This window comes from Paralichthys olivaceus, chromosome 17, assembly GCF_024713975.1.
Source record: "Paralichthys olivaceus isolate ysfri-2021 chromosome 17, ASM2471397v2, whole genome shotgun sequence".
Taxonomy (NCBI): domain Eukaryota; kingdom Metazoa; phylum Chordata; class Actinopteri; order Pleuronectiformes; family Paralichthyidae; genus Paralichthys; species Paralichthys olivaceus.
This window is the reverse complement of record NC_091109.1, coordinates 14,876,392-14,898,844: the sequence shown is the minus strand read 5'-3', so window position 1 is coordinate 14,898,844 and position 22,453 is coordinate 14,876,392. Positions and strand designations below refer to the sequence as shown.

The window sequence follows — 22,453 nt, the reverse complement described above, 5'->3', positions numbered from 1 at the left end:
CTTTTTACCTTCATGCATTTTAAGTCTTTGCTTATTGAACTTTAGATTTGGGAAGTTCATGCGCAGCCCCCTCTGTCAGTGACATTATGTAAAAGAGTTTACGTAACACAAACATTCAGAGAGACGTGAGGCCAGCCCCTCGGGAACACACATCACTGTTAGTTTAAAGTTAAAAAGTGCATCAGCTCTATTGGTAAAGACCTTTTCTCTTCAACTGCACTCCCTCTGTGTTCTTTCTCAAGTTTTCATGTGGACAGAATTTGTGTAACTAATATTCAGACTACACAGACTACTTACCTATATTGTCTGTTGAGATGGATGGATTAGGTGATCATATTTGCCAAGAGATGTGCTAGACATTCGTTGGACCCCAACCAATCACAGTTTTATAATGAGGTAGGTGTCAGGGAGGTGTCAGGGGCTCCATGTGATTCCTTCCCAGTCAGCAGAACAAGGGTAACTCTGGGCTTCAGACATGCGTGTTGAGTGTGATGTAACATTCCAGTGCAGTTTTCCTTAAAATATAGTCTGTCCTTACAGTGTGTACCAGTGCCGACAGAAGTAGTGAGCAAGAGTCCATGTTTTGTAACTGGATTTTTAAAATGGTAAATGGTCTGACCACTCAAAACACTCAAAGTCATATTCAACTTTTATGGGGCAAATTACAAGTGGACCGCAGCTATTTTAATTCTTGATTTATATATAATTCACTGAAGGCCCATATTGTTCATATATCATACTCCTCCCGGCCATGTCAAGTTTGTAGCATCAGCTAATGTAAGCAGTTGGCAGATACCTGGAAAGAATTGACCAATCAGAGGCAGTGTAAATGTGCGTCATCATCTGTCCTGATTGGACAGTTTGTCTTCATCTGTCTGGATTGTCAGTGGACTGATTTACTAGACAGCTCAGGTGACAAGATCAAATGTGTGCTTGTTACTCGTACCTTGACTTCATTGTCACATATTTAGATAGGACATTCCACTATTGAAAATTCTTTCATAAAATTTTATTTACACATCCAGAAAATATTTTTTACATTTGCAAAAACCCCTTTAATATGATATCTCTATCTATCTTTTTTCCACTTTTAAAACAATCCTAGTAATTCGCAGCCTCCTTTCATGCTGCATACTCATTTCTGCTGCTGTGTTCGCACTGAACACAAAATTTAAGTGTGTGATTGTGACAATCTTTTCCCATTATAAATGAATCCATACCATACTTCACTTTATTCCAAAAAACAAGACATATAGATCCCACTTCTCATGCTAGAACGTCACATTAAAAATTATCTGTAGGTGGAATCAGTTAAATCAATCGTTGATAAAGAGCATTGATATTTCAACCTGGGACCTTTCTTTTCAAGTGCACTGCCTGGCCTGACTTCATAATCCTAGTTCAGAATTATTCCTCGTCAATAGTGAGTCCTCCTCAAACAGGCCTATAATTTACTGTCACTTTTAAATGTTTCCCTGCTGGATGTTTTGTGCAGAGCTTTTTATATACATTCTATGGTGCTGAGTGCCGATAGGTTAGGAAAATTTGCATTCCTCCTACCCGGTTTATCTGCAGTGAATCCATTGTGCATCCATCATGAACCACACTCTCTTTTATTATTATTATTATTATTGCATTGCATTATTATATTTTTCATAAAATTAAATTGAATTTGCTATATTTCTGTTTGTGCGTGAGGTTTATTTATACATTTTAATGATTTACTGAACTGGTATTTTTTTATAAATTGCTTTTAGCATATTCCAGAGATCTGTCTTCAGACCCAAGGTCACAACTTTTCAAAATAAAAGCTATGTTTATCAGCAGTAAGAAAACAAAGGTTTTGCTTTTATTTTGTAAGAGTAAAGATTCTATGAACATTCTTGCCATGCTAGAGATCAGCACTCACGATACGTGTGAATGTCTGTGTCTCAGTCCAATATTGCGATATATAAAATGATGTGGTAGGAATTCTGTCCCACAGGCTTCAAACTGTTGTCCTGTGTCTGCTATTTGAGGACGAATAAGACGAAATGTTCAACTCAGTCCGCAGATCGCCTGTCAGCCTGTTAGCAGGCTGCCAAACCCCCACTGACTGAAGGTTAATGACCCCCCTACACTTTACACTTCAATTTTGTCTGAAATGACCACCACACAATCAACACTTAATGATCAGTATCTTTCTTCAAAGCTGTGCACATTCAGCTCGTCTCTCGCACTCACACACACACACACAGCGTGATCGGACACGTGGAAACTCAGACAATGTGTGGAGAGCCGGAGAAGATGGCTGGACACACTCCATTTGGCTTGATTCGATCACTGTCTTTAACATATCTCGTCTCCAAATCGCACCAAATTTGCACTTCCTACTGGGGCCCTTAACATACTTGCAAAGTGTGAAGCCGATAAGATGAAGGGTTGTCGAGATATACAAGACCCAGACAGACGGAATTAGTAGAAAGATATAATGAATAAATCTCTGAGCAACAAACGTGTGCGTGAGTGACAGGGATTTTTGCTGCTTAATGTTTTAGTCACTGCTGTACCTCTCCACTTTCTTTTTTGTTGCCAGTGAAAAATAATTACAGAGTAAGTTCTGTGATGATGCCCATTGGCAAAGCTTTTCATCAGTTTTAACTGCGAACAGGAAAACGGCTGCACTCACGATGGTGCTGTTGTGAAGCACATATGCTGGCACGCTACAAAGAGCTGTGAAGACAATAAAATGTAAATCTGAAATCTATGGGTATATTTAGGAACATTATGTGACATCTTTCTACCCTTTGTACATTGTTAATTTATGACTCGAGGTTTGCTGTGTGCTTATTTACTTAAACCTAATTTAATTTAGGAATATGATATATGTAAGCACAAAGCAAACAAACACACAAAAAATGCATTGAAAGTGATCTCTGTCATGTCTTCAGTTTGGTTTAGGTGGTATTGACCAATGACAACAATGACTCAACAGATGCAGCATGAACTCTACTGAATGTAAACTTTAATAACTATATTTTCATATTTTTCATATTTTGGAGAGGTAAATGCTAGCTAGTAGCTGCATCTGCAGTAATGGATGCCTGTGTACATCCTTCTGTAACCAGAGTTACTACATAGAAAAGTACATAGAAAGTGTTGCTGTTGTTTGAACATCACAATTGACATGTATTGTGTTCATGCTAGATTGGCTCTTTGAGTCCTACCTTCCTGCTTCCTCCAACAGTTCAATAGGAACTGTATATTTATGTTTGATGGCACTTTAAAGTGCCGGTTGTCTGTACGAAACATGACAAACCTCGGCCCTCCTGGGTGTGGGCGATGTCACAGCATCGTCAGCACCATCCACAACTCTGGGTAAGAGCGACCTGTTGGTATGGAATGCCCTCCACTCATCTCATCTGTCAGGATGTGTTTTCAGCCTGACTCCAGACAAAATGTAACTAATACAAACAAGCTCGTCTGATCAGGTCTGTCTGTTTTGACTCATCTTTTCCAGATGATTAACTGTGATCTTATTTACAATAAACATCCTCTCTGTCCCTGTGACATTGAGCTCAGTCCCCATGTGTGTATTCAACCCTCGGATTCGTGCTGTGAGGTGTCTGCCTATGTCATGTTTGAGCCTGGAAAACTGTGATAACTTTGAGGCTGGCTGGGGTGTCCATCACGCTGCAGTGTGGCGACGCTGGCAGCCGATCAAAGCAGAGGTGCATTGCTTCAACCCTGCTCACTCTCAAACACACACACACACATACAGAGCACAAGAGCATGTAAGGCCACAGTGGTTTTCCAGCAGATAATGACTCTGTTTGAAGCAAGCAAACTGAATTTGATTCATGCCCCAATAAGCAATTTCCAGTTTTCCCTATCTATGTTCCCAAAATCTACATGGGTGAGAGAGGGGGCGTTAGCTTGCAAGTGTAGGTCATCCGTAAAATGCTCACACTTCCTCGTTCGTGACAGTAGAACTGGGACAGCGTTGGAACCAGGCGTGACGCGTGAATAACAGGCCGCTTGACGAAATCTATTTGATGCTTGTTAGGAATCTGACCCGTCAGAATCTGGAGGCTCGCTCACCCCTCTGTGTGGGTGATTAGGACTGAGGAAGGGAAGCAAATGACTGAGACAGTGACATTTAAAACAAGAACTTCTGTGGGAGAAGAAGAGAGACACACCTTGCTCAGTGGGCAGAGTGCCTCGCTGCCTGTTCCCATGAATGTCTGTCAGCCGGGCTTAATTAGTTTGCAGCAGCACAAACACTTGACAGTGACTCGAAAAGCTACTGTTGTTGCCCCAGCAAATAATGCGTCCTGGAAGAGTGTGTGTGTTTGCGGCACAGTGAACACCCCTCTCAGAGGGTGCGAGAGAGTTGTGTGACTAAGCATGGGATTGGTAATTTAGTGTGACAGAGGGCTGGGCTCTTGTAGGAGGGAAGTAATTTTTTTTTTCTATTAAAGGCCTTCAATCACTGGGACGTAATCCTGACTGGTTTAGTTAAGAACAGAATGACAGGATGTTGGCGACTTGGTGACGCGTGCGTGTGTGTTTGGTTTGGGAGAGCAGCAGGGGCTAGTTTTGTGTCTCTACAGACGGCATCAGATATTGTGAGGAACAGCAAGTCTCCCCTGTGGGTTAAACAGACTGTGTGGTGTTAGAAGGAAACATTTACACTGAAAATACAAGTCGGTTAAATGATTTATGTGGCGTGCCGGCTTTTTTTGAAGCACTTTGCTTTGTCTCAAAACAGTGTCTTTTTTAGATCAGGGAGAGGGAAGATAGCCAAGCTTCAGACAGACGTACCACTGATCAGAAGCTTCTGAACACTATCGTTTTTAAGGGAAAAAATAATTGTTGCCTCTGCATTAATGTTAACAAATTTTCAATTTGATAATATTTGTATAATGCCAAATTGTAACATACTTATCTTAGGGCACTTTACATATTAAGGTCAAGACCATAAAAATTGCACAAAAACCCAACAGTTCCCACAATGAGCGAGAAAAAAACTCCTTCATTAACAGGAAGAAACCTTTAACAGAACCAGACTCATTGTGGGCAGCCATCTGCCTCATCTATACCTTTACAAAATGAGAAAGAATAAACCACATGGTGTAGAAGTTGTTGGTAAAGATGTATTCTGTAGTTTGCACTGCCCCACACCACCAGGCATTGTGTAGTTGTCCTGACTGATGTGGGTGTGTTGTGAATGTTCCTGCAGTCGACACGACAAAACGAGCTAGCGCAAGCTAGGGTGAGTTTGCTGCATCTCCCTTCCAAGTCCCCAGTGTGAGCATGACAGCAGGTGAGGTCCATGGCAACTAGCAGGCAGAGCGTGGATGGCTGCTCCTCTCATAAACTCACAGCTTATTTGACATCCCAGCCTCGGTTTAATACGGTTGGGTGTGTGATAACGGCAACCACAGAAACCAAACCAGCAAAACTGTTTATTTGACTGTTTCACTTTAAAAATGCCAACATTAGCAGAATATAAACACATCAATGAAGGCCCCGCTCCTGTCAAAAATTTGTTCTGGTTAGTGTGTGTGTGCGTGTTTGTGCATGTTCAAAGTAATAATGGTAATAGGCCTAATAAGAAGAATAATAACAAAAATGATAGTAATGATGGAAGAACCTGGTGGCCAGCTGAGGTCGTTCCGTTTGAAGTTTGCATGTTCCGCCTCAGGAGGTTTTCTCTGAGTGCTCCCACGGTCTTAAGACATGCAACTTAGAGACATACAGCCACTCAAAGGCAGTTCAGAGTGTCCAATTTATCTATGTGTAAGCCCGGTATGCTGTCCAGGGTCAGCTGGAATTGGCTCCTGCCCCTTTAAAAGTGATACACATAATGGATGGGTGGATCATAATAGAGGGAATCTCCACATGGCTAACTCATTGTTTGAATGTCAAGAACAACAATATGGCCTGAAAAAACATATTTTCACAAATAACAGAGATAATCTAAATTAGATCCTCTCTATTATTTGTGAAAATATGTTTTTATATATATCAATATATTTTCATATGAGGTGATAAGTGACATCATGAAGAATGAAGTGGAGCGAGCAGGCAAACTGAGTTTTCTTCCTTTTGATGACTTAAAATGATTAATTGTTGAAAAAACTCCATCTCAAGTCCTGGTTCATATTCTTTATTTCTTTATTTGTTTTTATTAGAGTTAGGTTTCATTGGCAACTTTTTTTTCAAAAGAGGCTACATGGGTTAAATTATTGTTACTGTGATATACCATTGAAAGTGAATAGAATTATATGATGGGCATTTCCCAATCTGCCTTTTTGTGTTTATTGTGGTATGTGATGGCAGTGATAGCAGAAGCTCTTCTATCTTAAAGATAATTTGGCCCTTGCTCACTTTCCACTGTAATGACATCAGTAAATGCTTTAGACTAATGACTTTTTCCATCATGGCAGCACAACACAAGCGCCAAGGAAACACAAACAGACACTATAAATAGACTCTAAGTTACTCAGTTGACCATCAATATTAGGGGCTGGGAATTAATGTTCTACTGATGTGTTGTTCCTGAATAAAGCTGAAAAGCCACAGTTGAGATAGAAGTAAAAAGTTATTTTTCATAGAGAGAATAATATACGGGGATTATAGACAGTGGAAGATTCTGGTGGTGGGACAGCTAACACAGCTCCATATTTTATTTCATAATAAAATAATAATTCACCTTTTGATGAGAACATGAGTCCATCCTCTTCCTCTTCTTTTTTTTCCCAGGAGTCTACACCTTTGGCCTCTTCACCGTTGACATCTTTGTCAATGCAGGCCAGGTAGTGACGGGAAACCTCGCCCCCTACTTCCTGACGGTCTGTAAGCCAAACTACACAGCACTGGGCTGCCAGCAGGCTCTGCGCTACATCAGCCACCAGGAGGCCTGCACAGGAAACCAGGACGACATCCTACGAGCCCGTAAAACCTTCCCATCCAAGGAGGCCGCGCTCAGTGTGTACGCCGCACTCTACCTGGCTGTGAGTGACTCTGCTCTTCTTCTACATGTATGCTGAGGGTTGCAATATAGGAACTCTTACTCACAATGATTTGTCCAAAACCAAAACATTATGGGTTCATCATTTCTCATATAGTTTTGGACCACACCATATAAACTGTACCTGTAGGTACAAGGCAACAAGAATGTAAGGAATACAAGAGTAACAATCTCTGAACTAGATCTTAAAAGATAATTGGTACGATTAGCATTTTTTACTACTAAAGGATAACTGTTCCAATAATAGGTACCTGGTAGTTAAAAATCAATGTCTTTCCAAATGCAAGTTTGTTGCTTGGTAGAAGTAGAATAAGTACCACTTAATTGAAAAATACAGTCTCATTTTTCTTCTTTTCTTTTATTTCCCAAATATCCCCCCTTATTGTGAAATTGACCTCTATGCCTGAATTTAAGGTCCTACCATTCAAGCTGCATGGACACAAACCAAGCCATGAACTCCATGATGCTGCCTGCAGGCCTCAGGCCTATACTTGTGGTGCAGATCATGGCCAGGGTATGAGTCTGTTTCTAAAGCTTTGAGTGTTCCCATGAGTCGGGGGTGCCACAGGAGCCAGTGTTACCAGTGTTACACATTGTTCAGACAAACACTAGTTACATAACAAGTCCACCAGCCCCACTGTCTGCTTGAGGTTTTTGTAGGCATAAACCCATTTGGTTCATTTTCATGTACCCGCATTAACGCCTACACTCATCAGATAAAATAGAAAGTCACATTTGTGAAACACTTGTTATTAAGTTGGTTTCAAAGCTAAAAACAGAAACATTTATTTTGCACCCATTTGCCCAAAAGGGAGCCTGTTAACATTAATGAGTCAATCTGCAAATTGTGTCTAATGAGGGTGGAGGTAACATTTCTAATCCACACACACACACACACACACACCTTTAATTGAGGTTGCCTGCAGCCAAATCTAACATTACAGATCAAAGTGAGTCAAAACTTTTCTTGTCTGGTGTAATCAGTATTACCAGCATTGTCATGACTTTATTATCTATTGGTACAATTTTCACAACATGGCGTTCCCACCAAGGAGCACAGCGGCCTCAATCATTTTGAAATGGAAGAACTTCTTAACCAGCAGGACTGGACTTGTCGATCCATCCAGATCTTCAGAAGTTCTCTGCAGAGACTTGAGAGTTCTTTGTAGAAACTGCTCACATGCTTGTAAGTTTGAGCCCACAGAGAACAGAGAGGCAGCAGACATTTACTGTCGGCACACAAATCAAACGTTTCCAGAAAGGCTCTGATTCTTGCTCATGGTCTTATTGCTTTGATTTTCTGTGTCAGAGAGCCAGCGTCTGCCTCAGTGCCCATGAGCGATGGACAGATTTGGACCATCAGTGACTCCCTGCATGATGGGGGGAGCAGATTGCCTCCGTTAACTAGGTCATTTAGCAAAGGCCATTGTGTGTGTAAGCTCTGCATTGAGGGCATACATGCAGTTTGCACACATAGAATCTCATACACACGGAGCAATGACACACACAGACACACACACACAAACACACAGAGAGAGACACACATGGACAGAGAAGATGAAGATTACCCCTCTTCAAACTCTCATTGGCTCGGTCTTAACAGCAATGCCAGGGCCAAGCAGCCGCACAACATATGCTGAACCCGAGGATTTATCTAAATGAGGTTGTAATCACTCCATTCAAATGGAAATGTAACAGTAATGTGGAGACTCACAATTAGGCTGCCTATTAGAAGATTTTGGTCTGAGTGGAGGCTGTACGGTTGTGTCATGTTTTAACTTCAACAAAGAGCAGGTATAAATTATGTGGTCCAAAGCAATGTCCCTGCAGGACAGTAATGGCTTATTAATTCCACAGGTCTTGCTGTTTTCTTTTTGTGGCAATGAAAACATTTCACAGACTTGTGTCATTGCAAAAGCATGAAATCACAGCACATGTCACCACACAGGTTTGTACACAGACAGACTGACATCAGCGTTTCACCGCATTCTTAAAACAACAATAAATAAATAATTTCAGAACTATCCGTCCGTCTTTCTGGTTGTCTGTTTATCTCTGGTTGGCATATCTCAAGAACTGTTCATCTTATCTGCTTCACACAGGATGTTTAATATTAGTAAACTCTGAATAAACAGGTGACCAGTGCTCTGTTGCAGCAGCGACTGGGACTCATGAACGTATGTGATGATAACAGCATGACAACTGATTTTCCAGTTTTGGGGAACACTTTGTGCAGCAGCAGTGGTGGTTTCATGGTTCTGTGCACTTAACTTGCAGCAGCTCAATTACTGCAGGTCACTTTTATAGTTACAGAAAAAAAATGCTGCAACCAGCACCACCGCAGGCCAAGCAAACAGCCTTTGGGCCTAACTCCAACAGTCATGTTATGATTGATAGATTCTTTTTTCATTCCAGAAGGGCAACTGCAGTGTTCCAGCATCAATTAAAAGATAAAAACACAAGACTCAGACACATTACCCACGAAACACAACCTGGGGTAGGTACAAAGGATATGTGTGCAGACTTCAACTGTTACTGCCACATTAAATAAATAGATAGAATAAAGATGAAAAGGACAAGTAGTTTTACTAAATACTAAATAAACTTGGACAAACATGTCCAAAACTGTTTTGTGTGGATACCAGTGATGGTAACATGTGGAGAGGGTGCATGTCAAAGCGTTTTGTCAGGTATTGATTATACTGAGTAGCATCTATAGACTGACAGGGACTGTGTGTGTGTGTGTTTGTTGATGTGATAAGACCATGTTTCACATGCCTGTTTCACTGTAGGCGTTCCATCCAGCTGTGAAGGTCTCAGTTTGTTTTGCTGTCACCGGCTTTAGTTGGTTTGTTGCCATGGTATTTCTACTCAGTGCGGGCACTGCTGCACTGTGACATCATCTCTTAACATTAGAATATTTTTGAAGGCCTGTCTGGTATTTCTGCATGTTGCTCTCACTTCTCAGCTTTCCTTCTTATTATTCAAAATGAGCCAGAAACATATCGTCCAGGAAAAATAAGACAATCGTGAATGCATTTTCAAGCATCCGCAAGAAGGCATATATTCGCAGTGTTTATATAAATGAGCAGAGTTACAAAATGTACTGCACTGTAGCCAGTACGATCTTCACAAGCTACACCGCAACCCTGGCTCACACAGTGCTTTCACCTAATTAGAAACTTCTGCAGAAAGATAGTGAATAGTAAGAACAAAGTGCACATGCATCCCTACATCCGCTTTAAAGCTCACCAAGTAAAGCACAAGCAGTTTGTAAAATAAACTTTAATTCTTGCTAAGACACAAAAACATTTAAGTACTTCTATAAAATATGTTCTCAATGTCCATTTAGCACAAAAAACACAATAACATCCAAGTATCAAGTGAAACTCTGAGTGAAATATCTCTTTACATCATCCTAAGTATATTAACACAGCAGCCACAGCTGGTTCCACAGCTCAGGGGTTGTGTGTGTGTATGAGCAGACCCCCCTCAGGACACCATTTGAACTTGGCAAGACGCAAAGATTGATGCCTGACACATGGCTGAGCGGAGGACGAGCTGCTCGGCCCCATCTCTCCAGATTGAATTTTTCATTTCACACTCTCCATTTAGCTGACAAGCCTCTGATATAGTGAGCATGCCAGCAGCTGCTAATGTCTGACATTAAATGGGAAATATAGGTCCGAGCACGCTTCCTGTGATGCCGGCAAAGGTTGTTAAGATGAATGAAGTTGACCAAAGCAGTCTCAGGTGAAATGAGGTTCAATCGAGAAACATTAATATATCCTATTAATGGTTGTGTGTGTGTGTGTGTGTGTGTGTGTGTGTGTGTGTGTGTGTGTGTGTATGTAACCAAGGTCTACTAGCTGGTTGTTCTGTGCATCAAAGTATTACATTGATAGCATGTGACAGCTCATACAAGCCACAAGCTTCACAGGGAGAAATCACCTTGACCCGTGGAAGGAGGGGGCACACACACACACACACACACACACACACACAGTATGACCAGTCAGACCTGACAGTTGTGTGAATAATGTGAATCATGACCACAGAGCAGGGACATGCACAGAATATATTTTGAAAGCCAAAGGCCACAGATACACACTATCCACTATAATACAGGTCTAACATCTAGTAGGGCACCTGTAGTGTGAAGTGTATCCATACATGTAAACCAGTGACTACTGAGAAGATCAACACGCACACACACACATACACACGTACGTACACAAACAAAATGCTCTTCTTCAACTGACACATCACTTTCTGAATTGGAGCTGGGCAGATTTTATCATTATGACATTATAAAGAATATCACTTGAACAGATGTGACTACATCGATATATGGACCCCTGGCTCGATCTGAATGTAGTGTTCTTGGTTGCAAAAAAAAAAGTGTAAATGAGATGGAGCAGAATTAAAATAATAATAATTGAAAAACACTAGACTGGATCTTTTGATCTTTTTTAATTCTCTTTACATTGTTTTTAACTTCTCTGAACCCGTTTTAATAAAACTGAGGGTTGACTGCAGGATTAATGTATCAGACTGCACTGGTTTTAGCTCGGTGGACCAGTTAACTAATAACTGAATATATTCATAAGCAGGTCTCACAGCTTATGGGGCCGCTGTGGCTCAGGAGATGGGTCATCCATCATCCAGAAGGTTGGCGGTTTGATCCCTGGTTCCTCCTGAGATATACTCGGGAAAGATATTGAACCCCAGATTGCCCCTGATAGCTGTATGATGTATGACAGAGAAAGTGCTGCACATTGAAGCACTGTATAAATGTGTGTGAATAGGTGAATGGCAAAAACTTTACTGTAAAGCTCTTTGATTAGTCTTTAAGACAAGAAAAGTGAAATGAAAATAAAGAGCATTTAACATTTACCGCACCTCTCATACATCTCTGCAAGGGACATGATGACTTTAAAAATCAAAAGAAATGAGGAATAAATTAAGTGTAGGGGGAGAAATGGAAACATTTGATCCGGCCTCAAAGGAGATTGTGAATTAATTAAAAATACAATTAGGCCCTAGAGGCTGTCTGCTGCCTATTGTTTTAAGGTCTTGACCTTTAAATGTAAAGTGCCTTGAGATAATGTAAATTATGAATTGGCGCTATATAAATAAAATTGAAAATTGAATTGAATTAACAAGCCACATTCCTGATTAGACCTAAACATAGATGTTTGCTCTGGTCTATATTTGTGTGTGTGTGTGTGTGCGTCGGAGAGAGAGAGGGTTAAGGGTTTGAGGGTTAAGATTTGGTTTTAGGGTGAGGGTTAGAATTAGTTTAGAGTAAGGGTTAGAGTTAGGGTCAAGCATTTAGTTCAGATGGTTATGGTTGGGGTAAGGGGCTAGGGAATGCATCATGCCTATGAGTGTCCTCACTAAGATAGAAGTACAAACGTGTGTGTGTGTATGTGTGTGTGTGTGTGTGGAGAAAGAGAGATTGCATCAAAATAAACCACAGTAGTGCATTGAAGTATAAATATGAAATATGAAATCAAACAATACATTTCATGACACTTTATAAAACTAAGACCAAGAATAAGATGTGGCTGTGATTTGTTTCTATTTTTCATATAGAATATATTGAGCAACACATTGCAAATCGTTCCTATGAGACTTTACAAGGACACTGACAGCTCACCATGGTGGCTGGCTGCAGTATGGGTCAGAAATCCCACCTCACCCGTTATTGGATGGGACAAAAGTCAAAATATGTGTCAAATAAATTAATGCACGCCCAAGTGCTTCATTTTTTGTTCCGTATCGGCTGAAATGTAACAGCGATTGTTGGATTTATATCGTGGCTCCATTCGATTCTCTGAGGTATTTGGTGCAAGATGGTGATGATGAGTTTGTATCTGGGATATTTTGTCATTTCTGGACAGTGGGATTGAGCGGAGATGCTACTTCAATCTTTATTTACAGTCTAGGCTCTGAGCGAGTGCACGGAAGGTAGAGATCGACAAAAAAGAGAGAAACAAAAGAAAAGAAAATCAGTGGAGTTTTTGTTCTAAACCTTTTAATCTGACAACCTGAAATGACAGATTCCTCAATTGACATCGATGCAGTGATAAATAATTGAGTGATTTCACGGCGTGCTTTCTGGTTGTGTTTATGATGATGATATATTATTTACAGCAGCTCAACTGAGGCCCAGATGGTCAGAGGAGGAGAAGGCAATAGAAGAAGCAGGAGAGGAGGATGATGCTGCAGGCTCTCTCTCTCTCTCTCTCTCTCTCCCTCTCTTTATTAGTGACGAGATAAAACCAGATGTGGACTCCCCCCCACCCCCTCCTATTTTGTCCTCTCTTTACCCTACAATCATCGGCCCTGTCCTCTCTGTCCCCTTCATTTTCTTCTCTCTGCTCTATCCTGTGTCTTTTCAGTGCATTGTCCCTCCAAATCACATCCGTGTCGTGTGATTTTATTACCTAACAATTGACTTCCTGTGCCAGTGTTATTACTAGCTATATATTGTTTGTTGGGTGTCTGTTTCCTTCTATAGTTTCGCTAATTGTGAAAACCGTGAAACCATGGTATTTCCTCTGATAATAATCAGGGCGCCAAAATTTCATATCGTGACAAACCCCGAAATACAAAGGCATGTGCAGTAATCCTGGGTTTTAGCAGAAACATCAAATTACAATGTTCTTTTCTGTTACAAAATCAATATTTGTACTCACACGACTACTTAGTTAAGGTTAGAGGAAGTTGTCTTCTCTTTCCTTTTTTCCCTTTTGCCCTGCTCTCTGCTCTCTCTTCATCTTTCGCCTCCTCTCCTCTCATTTTCTCTCTCCAGTTCTCCTGCCCCTCCATACCTGCTTTATACTTTCATCTCCTCTTTGAGCTTGTCACCTTTTCCCTTCTTCTCGTAACATCACTGAACTTATTCATTATGTCTGCCTTTAGGCCCCATCTTCTTTCTTTCTTTCTTTCTACTCTGTCTCCTCTCCTCATCTGTATTCAGTCTGTCTATTACTCTCCATCTGCTTTGTTCTTGTTATTTTGTTTTCCTCACCCTCGCAGTTTTTTTTTTTTCATTCTGTACTTCCAGTGGCAGATCTGCCAGCACTTCTGTAAATACAGGGGAGAAAATAGAAAAATGCCCTGAGGAGAGACACAACATATCAGCTCATATTTACACACAGACACAGCTGTCTGGTGGCATTTCCCCAGAGTTTATAGACAATAGGTGCTATGGAGGGAGATTCTGATTATTTTTAAAAGTCAAAGTAAAATAAAGTAGATTTTCATTATTCTGTATTTCTTAAATAGAAAGAGCTCATTCTATGGTGAAGAAAACACCAATTCATACAATTTGGATGAAACACACCAGTGAAATCATCACTAGGATTGTTTTATATTCAATGTCTGCCAAAAATCCCTTTCACCTAAATCTTACACGCTGAACATGTTCTGATCTTTACTAAACATTTGTCTGCTCCTTTCAGTGATTGCTGTTTTTTTAATCTGCCATTGATATATGATCTGGATTGATTAAGGGTCAAAAACTAGTAAAAGTTTATAAATTATAGATGTCACAGACAATTGCGTTGATTGTCTGGATGAACCTGTGTCAAAGTCCCTAGGTTTGTTGGCCCATCCATCTGCCTCCACCTCCACCTGAGATGTTCTTAAACAACAGTATGCTACCTCCACCTTTGCTCCTGACACACAAGTGAATGTTAAAAAACATTCAGGTGATGTAATCCCTGCTTCTCTCTTCCCTGGCAGATGTACGTGACCTGTACGGTGCAGGCGAAAGGCACTCGCCTGGCCAAACCGGTGCTGTCTCTCGGGCTCATGTGTCTGGCTTTCCTCACCGGTCTGAACCGCGTGGCTGAATACCGCAACCACTGGTCGGACGTCATCGCTGGCTTCATCATAGGCACAGCCATTGCCGCCTTCCTGGTGAGCCTTACACCCACAAACATTGAGCAGTGATGGTATTAGACATATATTGAGACATGTTCAGTTGCTGTGCTTATACATATTCTCCCATGGTAACTGGCAAATTATTTAACCTACTAATAATAGAGCAAGTGGAGGAAATGACCATTATTCAGTTAGAGGGAGCAAAGTCATGGTTTTGCTACCCTACTTCTTTTTCTGTGTAAAATGTAATGTATATAAAGATGATTACATTTGAGCAGAATATATCAATGATCATTTTACTATGTTCAGCAGCTGACAAACACACATACATCTATTTTATATCATAATAATGACATTTAATAATGATCATATCATGATAATACATATTTATACTACATGATGACCATGATGGTTGTAGATCATGTCTCCAATCTGGTTGCAAAACTAATGCATAACTATAGTATGATATTCATACTGCAAATGATGTCAATCTCGTTCTGTCCAACCCATTATAGATGGAGCAGACTGAACTAAGCAAAGGAACAAACAGAGGAGCATTTCCTCATAGTGAAGGGGTTCATAATAAAACAGGAAAAAATGGTTTATTTAATCTTGAAGACTTTGAATACAATAATGATCTCTCCTTTCATCCAGCCCTCTGCACCTTGTAAGGGCTGCTGTCTTTCCCTTCAAGTCTTGAGGAGCAAAAGTGACCTTCTGATACCGCATTAAATTTGTCAGTTTAATGATATCAAGTTATGATGATTCCTTCCTGTGTAACTGTACAACTACAGCAGTAATTGAGGTCATTTCATTCATCCATGCACTTTGTATTTAGTTGCATTCGAAGATGCATCATGGGAATATAGAATAGCAACCCTAGAGTCTAACATAGTTAGACAAGGTTTGATTATCCAAATCATATTCTGATGTGTTGTAAGGCTATTTTATTAATGTAACTTCTTTATGCTCATTCTAGCAGCCAATATTTGACCATTTTAGCCAACAAATTGTTTATGAATATAATTTCAGGCATAAAATATAATAATAATAATTTTCTTTCCTGATCATGTCCCCTTTCCTGGTTATAATAATTTGTTGATGCATTCTTGGTTTTCATATTAACCCCATTCTAACTAATCTCAAAAATTGCAGGTGGCTGTTAAATTTAAAAAAAGTGTTCCGGGAGAGGACCCCAGACACCCCTATAATTAAATTTAAATTTAGTTGAAGTTTACTTCATTTTATATTCCTCTTATCTCTCCCCAAGCGTTTAATGGGGGTCAGCGGGGGGATTGATTTGCACAAGAATCCTTATTTGTATCTGCAAATCACAGAATTTAAAAAATGTGCTTTACATACTTTTAACCATTTTAAAAATGGCAATTTGGCTTGGGTGAATATTCTGGTGATGTGATATTATGTTACAATATTATTTACAGAGGTATGTGTCTATACTGGCTTATGTGCCAAATAAAAATTTTGAATTTAATGTTTAATTGACTCAATACCAATCCAGTACTTTTTCATCGTAATACTCCTGAACTGAAAGTAGAAGATGAGGAGCGTTTTATGCCTAAATATAGTCTGGACTGGTCTCCAGTGTTTCTGCTGCTTGGAATTACAAGTTTCATTTCGTTCAAGTGGACACATCTGAAGCAAACACGTCCACATGCAACATGACTATCTTTTCCAAGCTGCACTTTATAAACACTGTGGGTATTTATCAAAAGTAATGAATTATTATGAAATATGAAATGTTTTCCAGGCAGCTCTAGAAGTGGCTGCCAAGCAAAAAACACACCCTTGCACATGGATGTCTTTTCAATGCAGGATTTGCAACACATTTTACATTTACTAATTTTGAATTATTCTTCGAATTAAACATATAATTTTTGCACATGATGTCCTGTATGAATGTGTGTGAATGGCAAAACTTTTCTGTAAAGTGCTTTCAGTGGTCATATATGGAAGTGTTATATAAATACAGAACATTTATGTCATGCTATCCTGACAGTCATGCTGTTAGCATGGCTAAAAAACGATTTAAATCAATTTTATGTTTGAAAATAATAGTGACACAATACCTAGTAACAATAGCATAAGACAGTAGCATAAGGAGAGTCAGCAAAGCAAATTTGGGGCAAGTTAAAGTTTTCAAAACTGTTGAAGGCATTATTTTTAGAAAATGCCTTCCATGTGGTAAATGTGGGCTGTTACAGTACGGATACAGGTTTTTACCTACATGGCCTTTATCAGCCATTATTCTTCACACCACAACCAGGCTTTTATTCAAAATAAATTGGAGGCTATTGTTTGAGCTTATCATTTAAAGTTAAAATTAATGATTAAAGATCATTTGAACAGAAATATATATATGAGAAGTTCATACATGTTCTGAAAACGAAACAAAAGTCGGATTATTCTTGGCCTGATAATGAAGTTAGATGTTAGCCAGAGATGAAGAAAAGATCCTGTGGTATCAGAGAACAACATCCCACAGGTTTAGGGTTCAGCTGCACTGTCCACTGCAATGTGATGGTTACATTCACACCTTATTGCCTTTCTTGGTTGTGTGGCTGTAAATGCTTTGTATGTAGCTTATGTTCTTTCATTAGAACTACAGTATCAAGGCTTGTCTCATCCTCACAGCTGTGCTGCACAGTGATGGTTATTGGGCCCCAGATACAGCATGTTTCCTCACAGCAGCTAAAAGAAAGCGGCAACAGAAGATAATCTCCCCCTCTTTTTTTTTTTTTTTTTAATATCCTCGCTCTTCCTTTTGCATTTGACAGAGAAAGGTCAGTACTTTCTTTGTGACTAGAGGGCTTCTGTGGGAGAGTGGGTCTGTGACAACCCCTCGCTCAGCCTCTTCCCACAGACTTCTATTAATGTTTGGCTCTGCTGAACAACACTACACTGCCATTAGTGATGGAAATATAATCCTCTCCTCTCATTGCATGCTGGGAGTTTTGAGGTTTTCAGAAGATAAATACACTCAGCTTGTTCATAGTATGCAGATGACATCACTGTTTTCATAACCAGAGTAATGTTCAGATTTTTGAATGGAAATCACCATAACATGAACAGGCTTCTTCTGCAAAGTGTGATGATCTTGTACTTGGAGAGTGGCATAATAATAACAATAATAATAATAATAATAAGTGTATTTGTATAGCACTTATCTTAACAAAATCCATGACTAGAAGAAGAATGAATCATAAATAAAATGTTTCAATTCAGTTACATTTTTTGGGCCATGGAGCAGTTTAACCATCACATTTGAGCTCTGTAAGACTGGTTGTTGGAATGAAAATAATATTGTACCTTGGTGTCATCAAGTGTTTCAGCCTATTAATCACAATAACGTTGAGAGAGGCTAAAGGTAAATCTGACTGGCTACTGGCTTGTCATATAGAGCAGCCTCTATTATTGCTAGCAGGGCAGCAGCGGTGCAAAAAAGAGATCAAATATTTAGCTGTCTCTCTGGGGAACAATGACTTCCAGAGTAATGATTTAAGATGACTGATGGATCTGGGTCCAGACCCAGTTATCCTACAGGGGCAGAACCTTAATAATTAACAACCTGACTGCGTCCATGCTCGGGCACCGGTTCATTGTTGTTGAACTTCCCGATTACTATTGTAAAAGAAATACTGGTTAGGTTTTTCTGGGGAGGATATCACTGGACTCCTGCTGCTGTGCTGGTTTGACCTGTGTCAGAGGGGGGGGGGGCGGGGACTGATTGACCTTTGCAGTTGGCTTTCCGTCTTTTTTATATCATAAGCAGCAGCTCTGGACTGTATCTGTGCCTCTTGACAGAGTGATAATCTGTCCAATGATGAGCACATGTTACTCCAGAAATAGATGGGATGGATATTTCACAAACCTCCTGTTGTTGTCATTCGAGCCTGGAGAACTGTTTTAAAAGATTAGAGAGAGAGACTTTAATAAGGTTTATGGCAACATTGTGGATGAACCTTTGTTCAAAGATGTTTGTAAGTAATATTAATACGAGTGTGGATTTCCAGTGGAGGGTGGTGCATAGGACTGGAATCCTTTGACCCCCTAGGATATCCCAGACTCCTCTCTTCTTTTCCTGAAACTGTGTCCTGCTGGTTTAGGCTTATGTCTTAGAGGATAAACAGTTTATTTCTGGTCCAAGACATTCTGCAGCAAGGGTCGGAAATATCTGTCTGGTTGACCTTTTGATTAGTTAAGCTAAAATGAGCATATCACTCACCAGGAAAAACAGAATGAAGGAGGCAGGATCTGTAGATGTTGAACGCACATTTAAGAGTCTGGCGGCTGTAGAAGATCGGAATTATAGGAACCTGTTTCTAATTGGGGTTTTCCAATGCAGTGTGACTCAAGAATCACTTATCCTCAACCTTTGAGGATTCACACCAAATAGTGAATCAGAGCAGATAAAGCAATACATAATTTGAAGGGGCGGTTATGGTGCTTAACAGTCTGGTTTTAGTTCTTAGGAATTTAATTAAAATGGGGCCTTCTAATATAGAATCAAAAACAATAGATGTTCAGGCTGATTAATATAGCAACATTGTGGCGACCATAGGATTCTTAGACTGCTAACACACCACAGTAATATTTCTATGTTTATTTATTTCAATAATTAAACTATTATTTGTGCAATCTGGGTTGTGCTATTATCAGCTGTAATGCAGAAAGTATCTTAAAATAAAGATAAAGAATAATAAAGTAAATTCCATATCATCAAATGAAGAAAAATGTAGGTTATATTTATTCAGAATGTTCTAATATAATAAGTCTTTAAGGATTATGGTATGGAATTTGCAGCATTACAGTAAAATGAATCAGTACTGTTGCATTATGCATCAGTGACACTGGTGACCGTTAACTTCCCACCTCGACAGTGATAACCACTGTACCACTAGAAGGTTTTGTAATCGGCCTCATATGACAGCAACATTGTTCACTCATATACCATGTGTACATTGTTCCATTAATTACAGATTGCTGCCATTGAAATGGGAGAGACTGAAATTCTTCTAATTTCCAAAACACAGTCTGACAATGTCCCCAACTTCACAAAGCGATGTGACAGGTGTGTTTAAAAGCTGCCTGTCTTCCTTCTTCCCACACTTATGTCACTTCTCAGGGGAACATCTGAGTGCATTGTTATGAATGTGTTCAAGGAGCAACTGTAAGAGGCTGCTGGTATTTCTGTACGATTGATTGCACTTCTCTGTGACTGCAGGTTTTTCGTCCTGCCACAAGTGTCGTCACTCACGATAGTTCAAAACACCTTTACCCTCACACACTAGGACGACTCACTCTCTAAATGTTCCGCAAACTCTTCAAGATTCCATACAGGGAACTGTAAATGAGAAAATTGTAGGCATATAAAGATATTCATAATTGACATCTTTGTTATACTTTTAATATTTTTAATAATTTACCAGGTTGGCAGTGTTTTATCTCAGGGATAAAGGTTCAGATAATGAACCCTGCTCGACCTAGGCATTTTATTAAATGTGTGATTGACTGAGATTAGTCTAAATAGTGTTGACAAAAGACAACACCAGGATTTCTGTTCTGAACATCACAGGACATTTACGAGAGAAACACATTATTCCATCCCTTATCTAAATTACTTATCTTTTGAAGGTCACATGGAGTAGGAGCCAACCCATGTTGACTTTGGGCAAGACGCAGGTCACCCATCTACTCCAGGGCCAACATTTTGAAAGAGAAACAACCAGGCAATTATAGAGAGAAAGGTCATGGCCGCAATCAGGTTCAAGTCCTAAATTCTTGCTGTGACGTGACAGTGCCCCTCACTGTTAAACAGTTTAGTACAGAGGATATACACCAATCTGCCATGTCATTAAAACAGGAAACTGGTTTTATTTGTTATCAACAGATGTGCTGTTAGAGCTGTTGGAGCCCACAAAGGAGCAGCTGTTTCATCAACATCTTCTCCCCCTTTCCCTCTCTCTTTCCATTAGTGTTCAGCCAAAACATATATCGTCGTTTCTTGTTGATGTCAATGTAGCAGACATATTTTTGGTTTTGCTTGTGACGAGCTATTCCATAAAATAGATGTGCTTTTTGGATTACAATAAAAAGTGTCGAATGCAGGCCCCCAGTGCTGAAACAGCACTTCTGAAGTTATTCATCAAGTAGTTTTAGTCACACCGAGTTTAGACCTATCAACATGTGGGACACAGGGCATAAAGAACACCTCACAGCCCCCCCGACCTCTTCCCTATTGATTCTGTCAAGTCACACTCCCTGGATTCCTCCTGGAGTCATATATTATAAGGCCAGAGAGTCTAAATGTGTTATATATCTGCATCATTCAAAGAATATTTCAAAATTAGTAAATGTATTTGTTGCAAATACTGCATTGACAGGAATACAAACAGATATGCCTCCTTTGAGTTGCTGTGTGATTTCATTTTTGGTGAACTTTAGAACTCCGAATACAACTTCCCAGGACACCATGCTCTGTAGGAAATATTGGAGTGCCGAGGACTCCACATTGTACCAGACCTCCCAGTTTCTGCACATCTCATCTGTGCTCATCCAACTTGAAATTGCTTATTTCATTTTGAACCTCAAAGCCAAGTTTTGGTCCTTATTAGAGGAGCTGATGCAACACCCCCATCCATCATAGCTACAGCATTACCCTCAGGAAAAATTCAATACACACATATGTGACCTACATACTCGGGTTACTCTGTTAATCCAACTGAACCACTCGTCTCTGTCAGTGCTTTAAATTCAGTTACACACACAACTCTCTTCTGTTATGTCGGTGTCACGTGTGTGTGCCATGTGTAAGTGTGTGTGTGTATCATATTTGCTGTGTGTGTGTGTTGCAGGTGGTGTGTGTGGTCCATAACTTCAAAGGCAAGCTACTGCTGAGCGAGGAGTCCCCCATGGAGCAGCGGCCCAACACAGCCATGCTGAGCATGGGCCGAGTGGAGAGTCCTCTGGAGAAGTACATCGCCTCGCAGGTCAGTACCACACAACACACACCTTGTGTCAGGTGTGCGGATGTTTCAATGTTGATCACTTCTCCAAATTTGGAATAATGCCACTCTGTGTGAAGTACACTCACACTGTGTGTTAGGGTTAGACTAATATTCATTTTCAGAAAACTATCACTGATTTGAAATTTTTTGCTTCTAAAAATATTTGGCCTCAAGACTTTGAAATTTACAGTTTAGCTCGTCTCACATTGGTGTGCCCTCTCCCATCTGAAAAAACACAAGTAGAATTAGAAATGGGTGAATTATCTTCCTGTGTCAGACAAAAAAATTATAACTAGTAGCGAGTGTTTGAGATTAATGCAGCTGACAAAAATGCCTTTGACTGCTTCCCAAAGCATTAACTGCTGTGCACTCTGGAAAAAAATACATTTCCTGTAGCTGTTTAATAGGAAAATTCAGGTGGTCATGATAAATCTCCTAACAATTACAGTCAAAATGTAATGCTGTCCAGATCTCATACATTACCTGCAATCTGTTCACTGCCTGAACAAAATGTTCA

General features: G+C 39.9%; 1 protein-coding gene across 6 annotated transcripts in view; it reads left to right on the top strand.

Annotated features, from left to right (window-relative positions):
* plppr5b (phospholipid phosphatase related 5b) overlaps positions 1 to 22,453 on the top strand; it is a 93,425-nt gene that overhangs the window by 62,518 nt on the left and 8,454 nt on the right. For all 6 annotated transcript variants that reach the window (XM_069512918.1, XM_020101403.2, XM_020101401.2 and 3 more), the window contains 3 exons: positions 6,748 to 6,998; positions 14,771 to 14,947; positions 21,784 to 21,918. In XM_069512918.1, the coding sequence (XP_069369019.1) occupies positions 6,748 to 6,998; positions 14,771 to 14,947; positions 21,784 to 21,918 (563 nt within the window). The remainder of the gene's footprint in view (positions 1 to 6,747; positions 6,999 to 14,770; positions 14,948 to 21,783; positions 21,919 to 22,453) is intronic.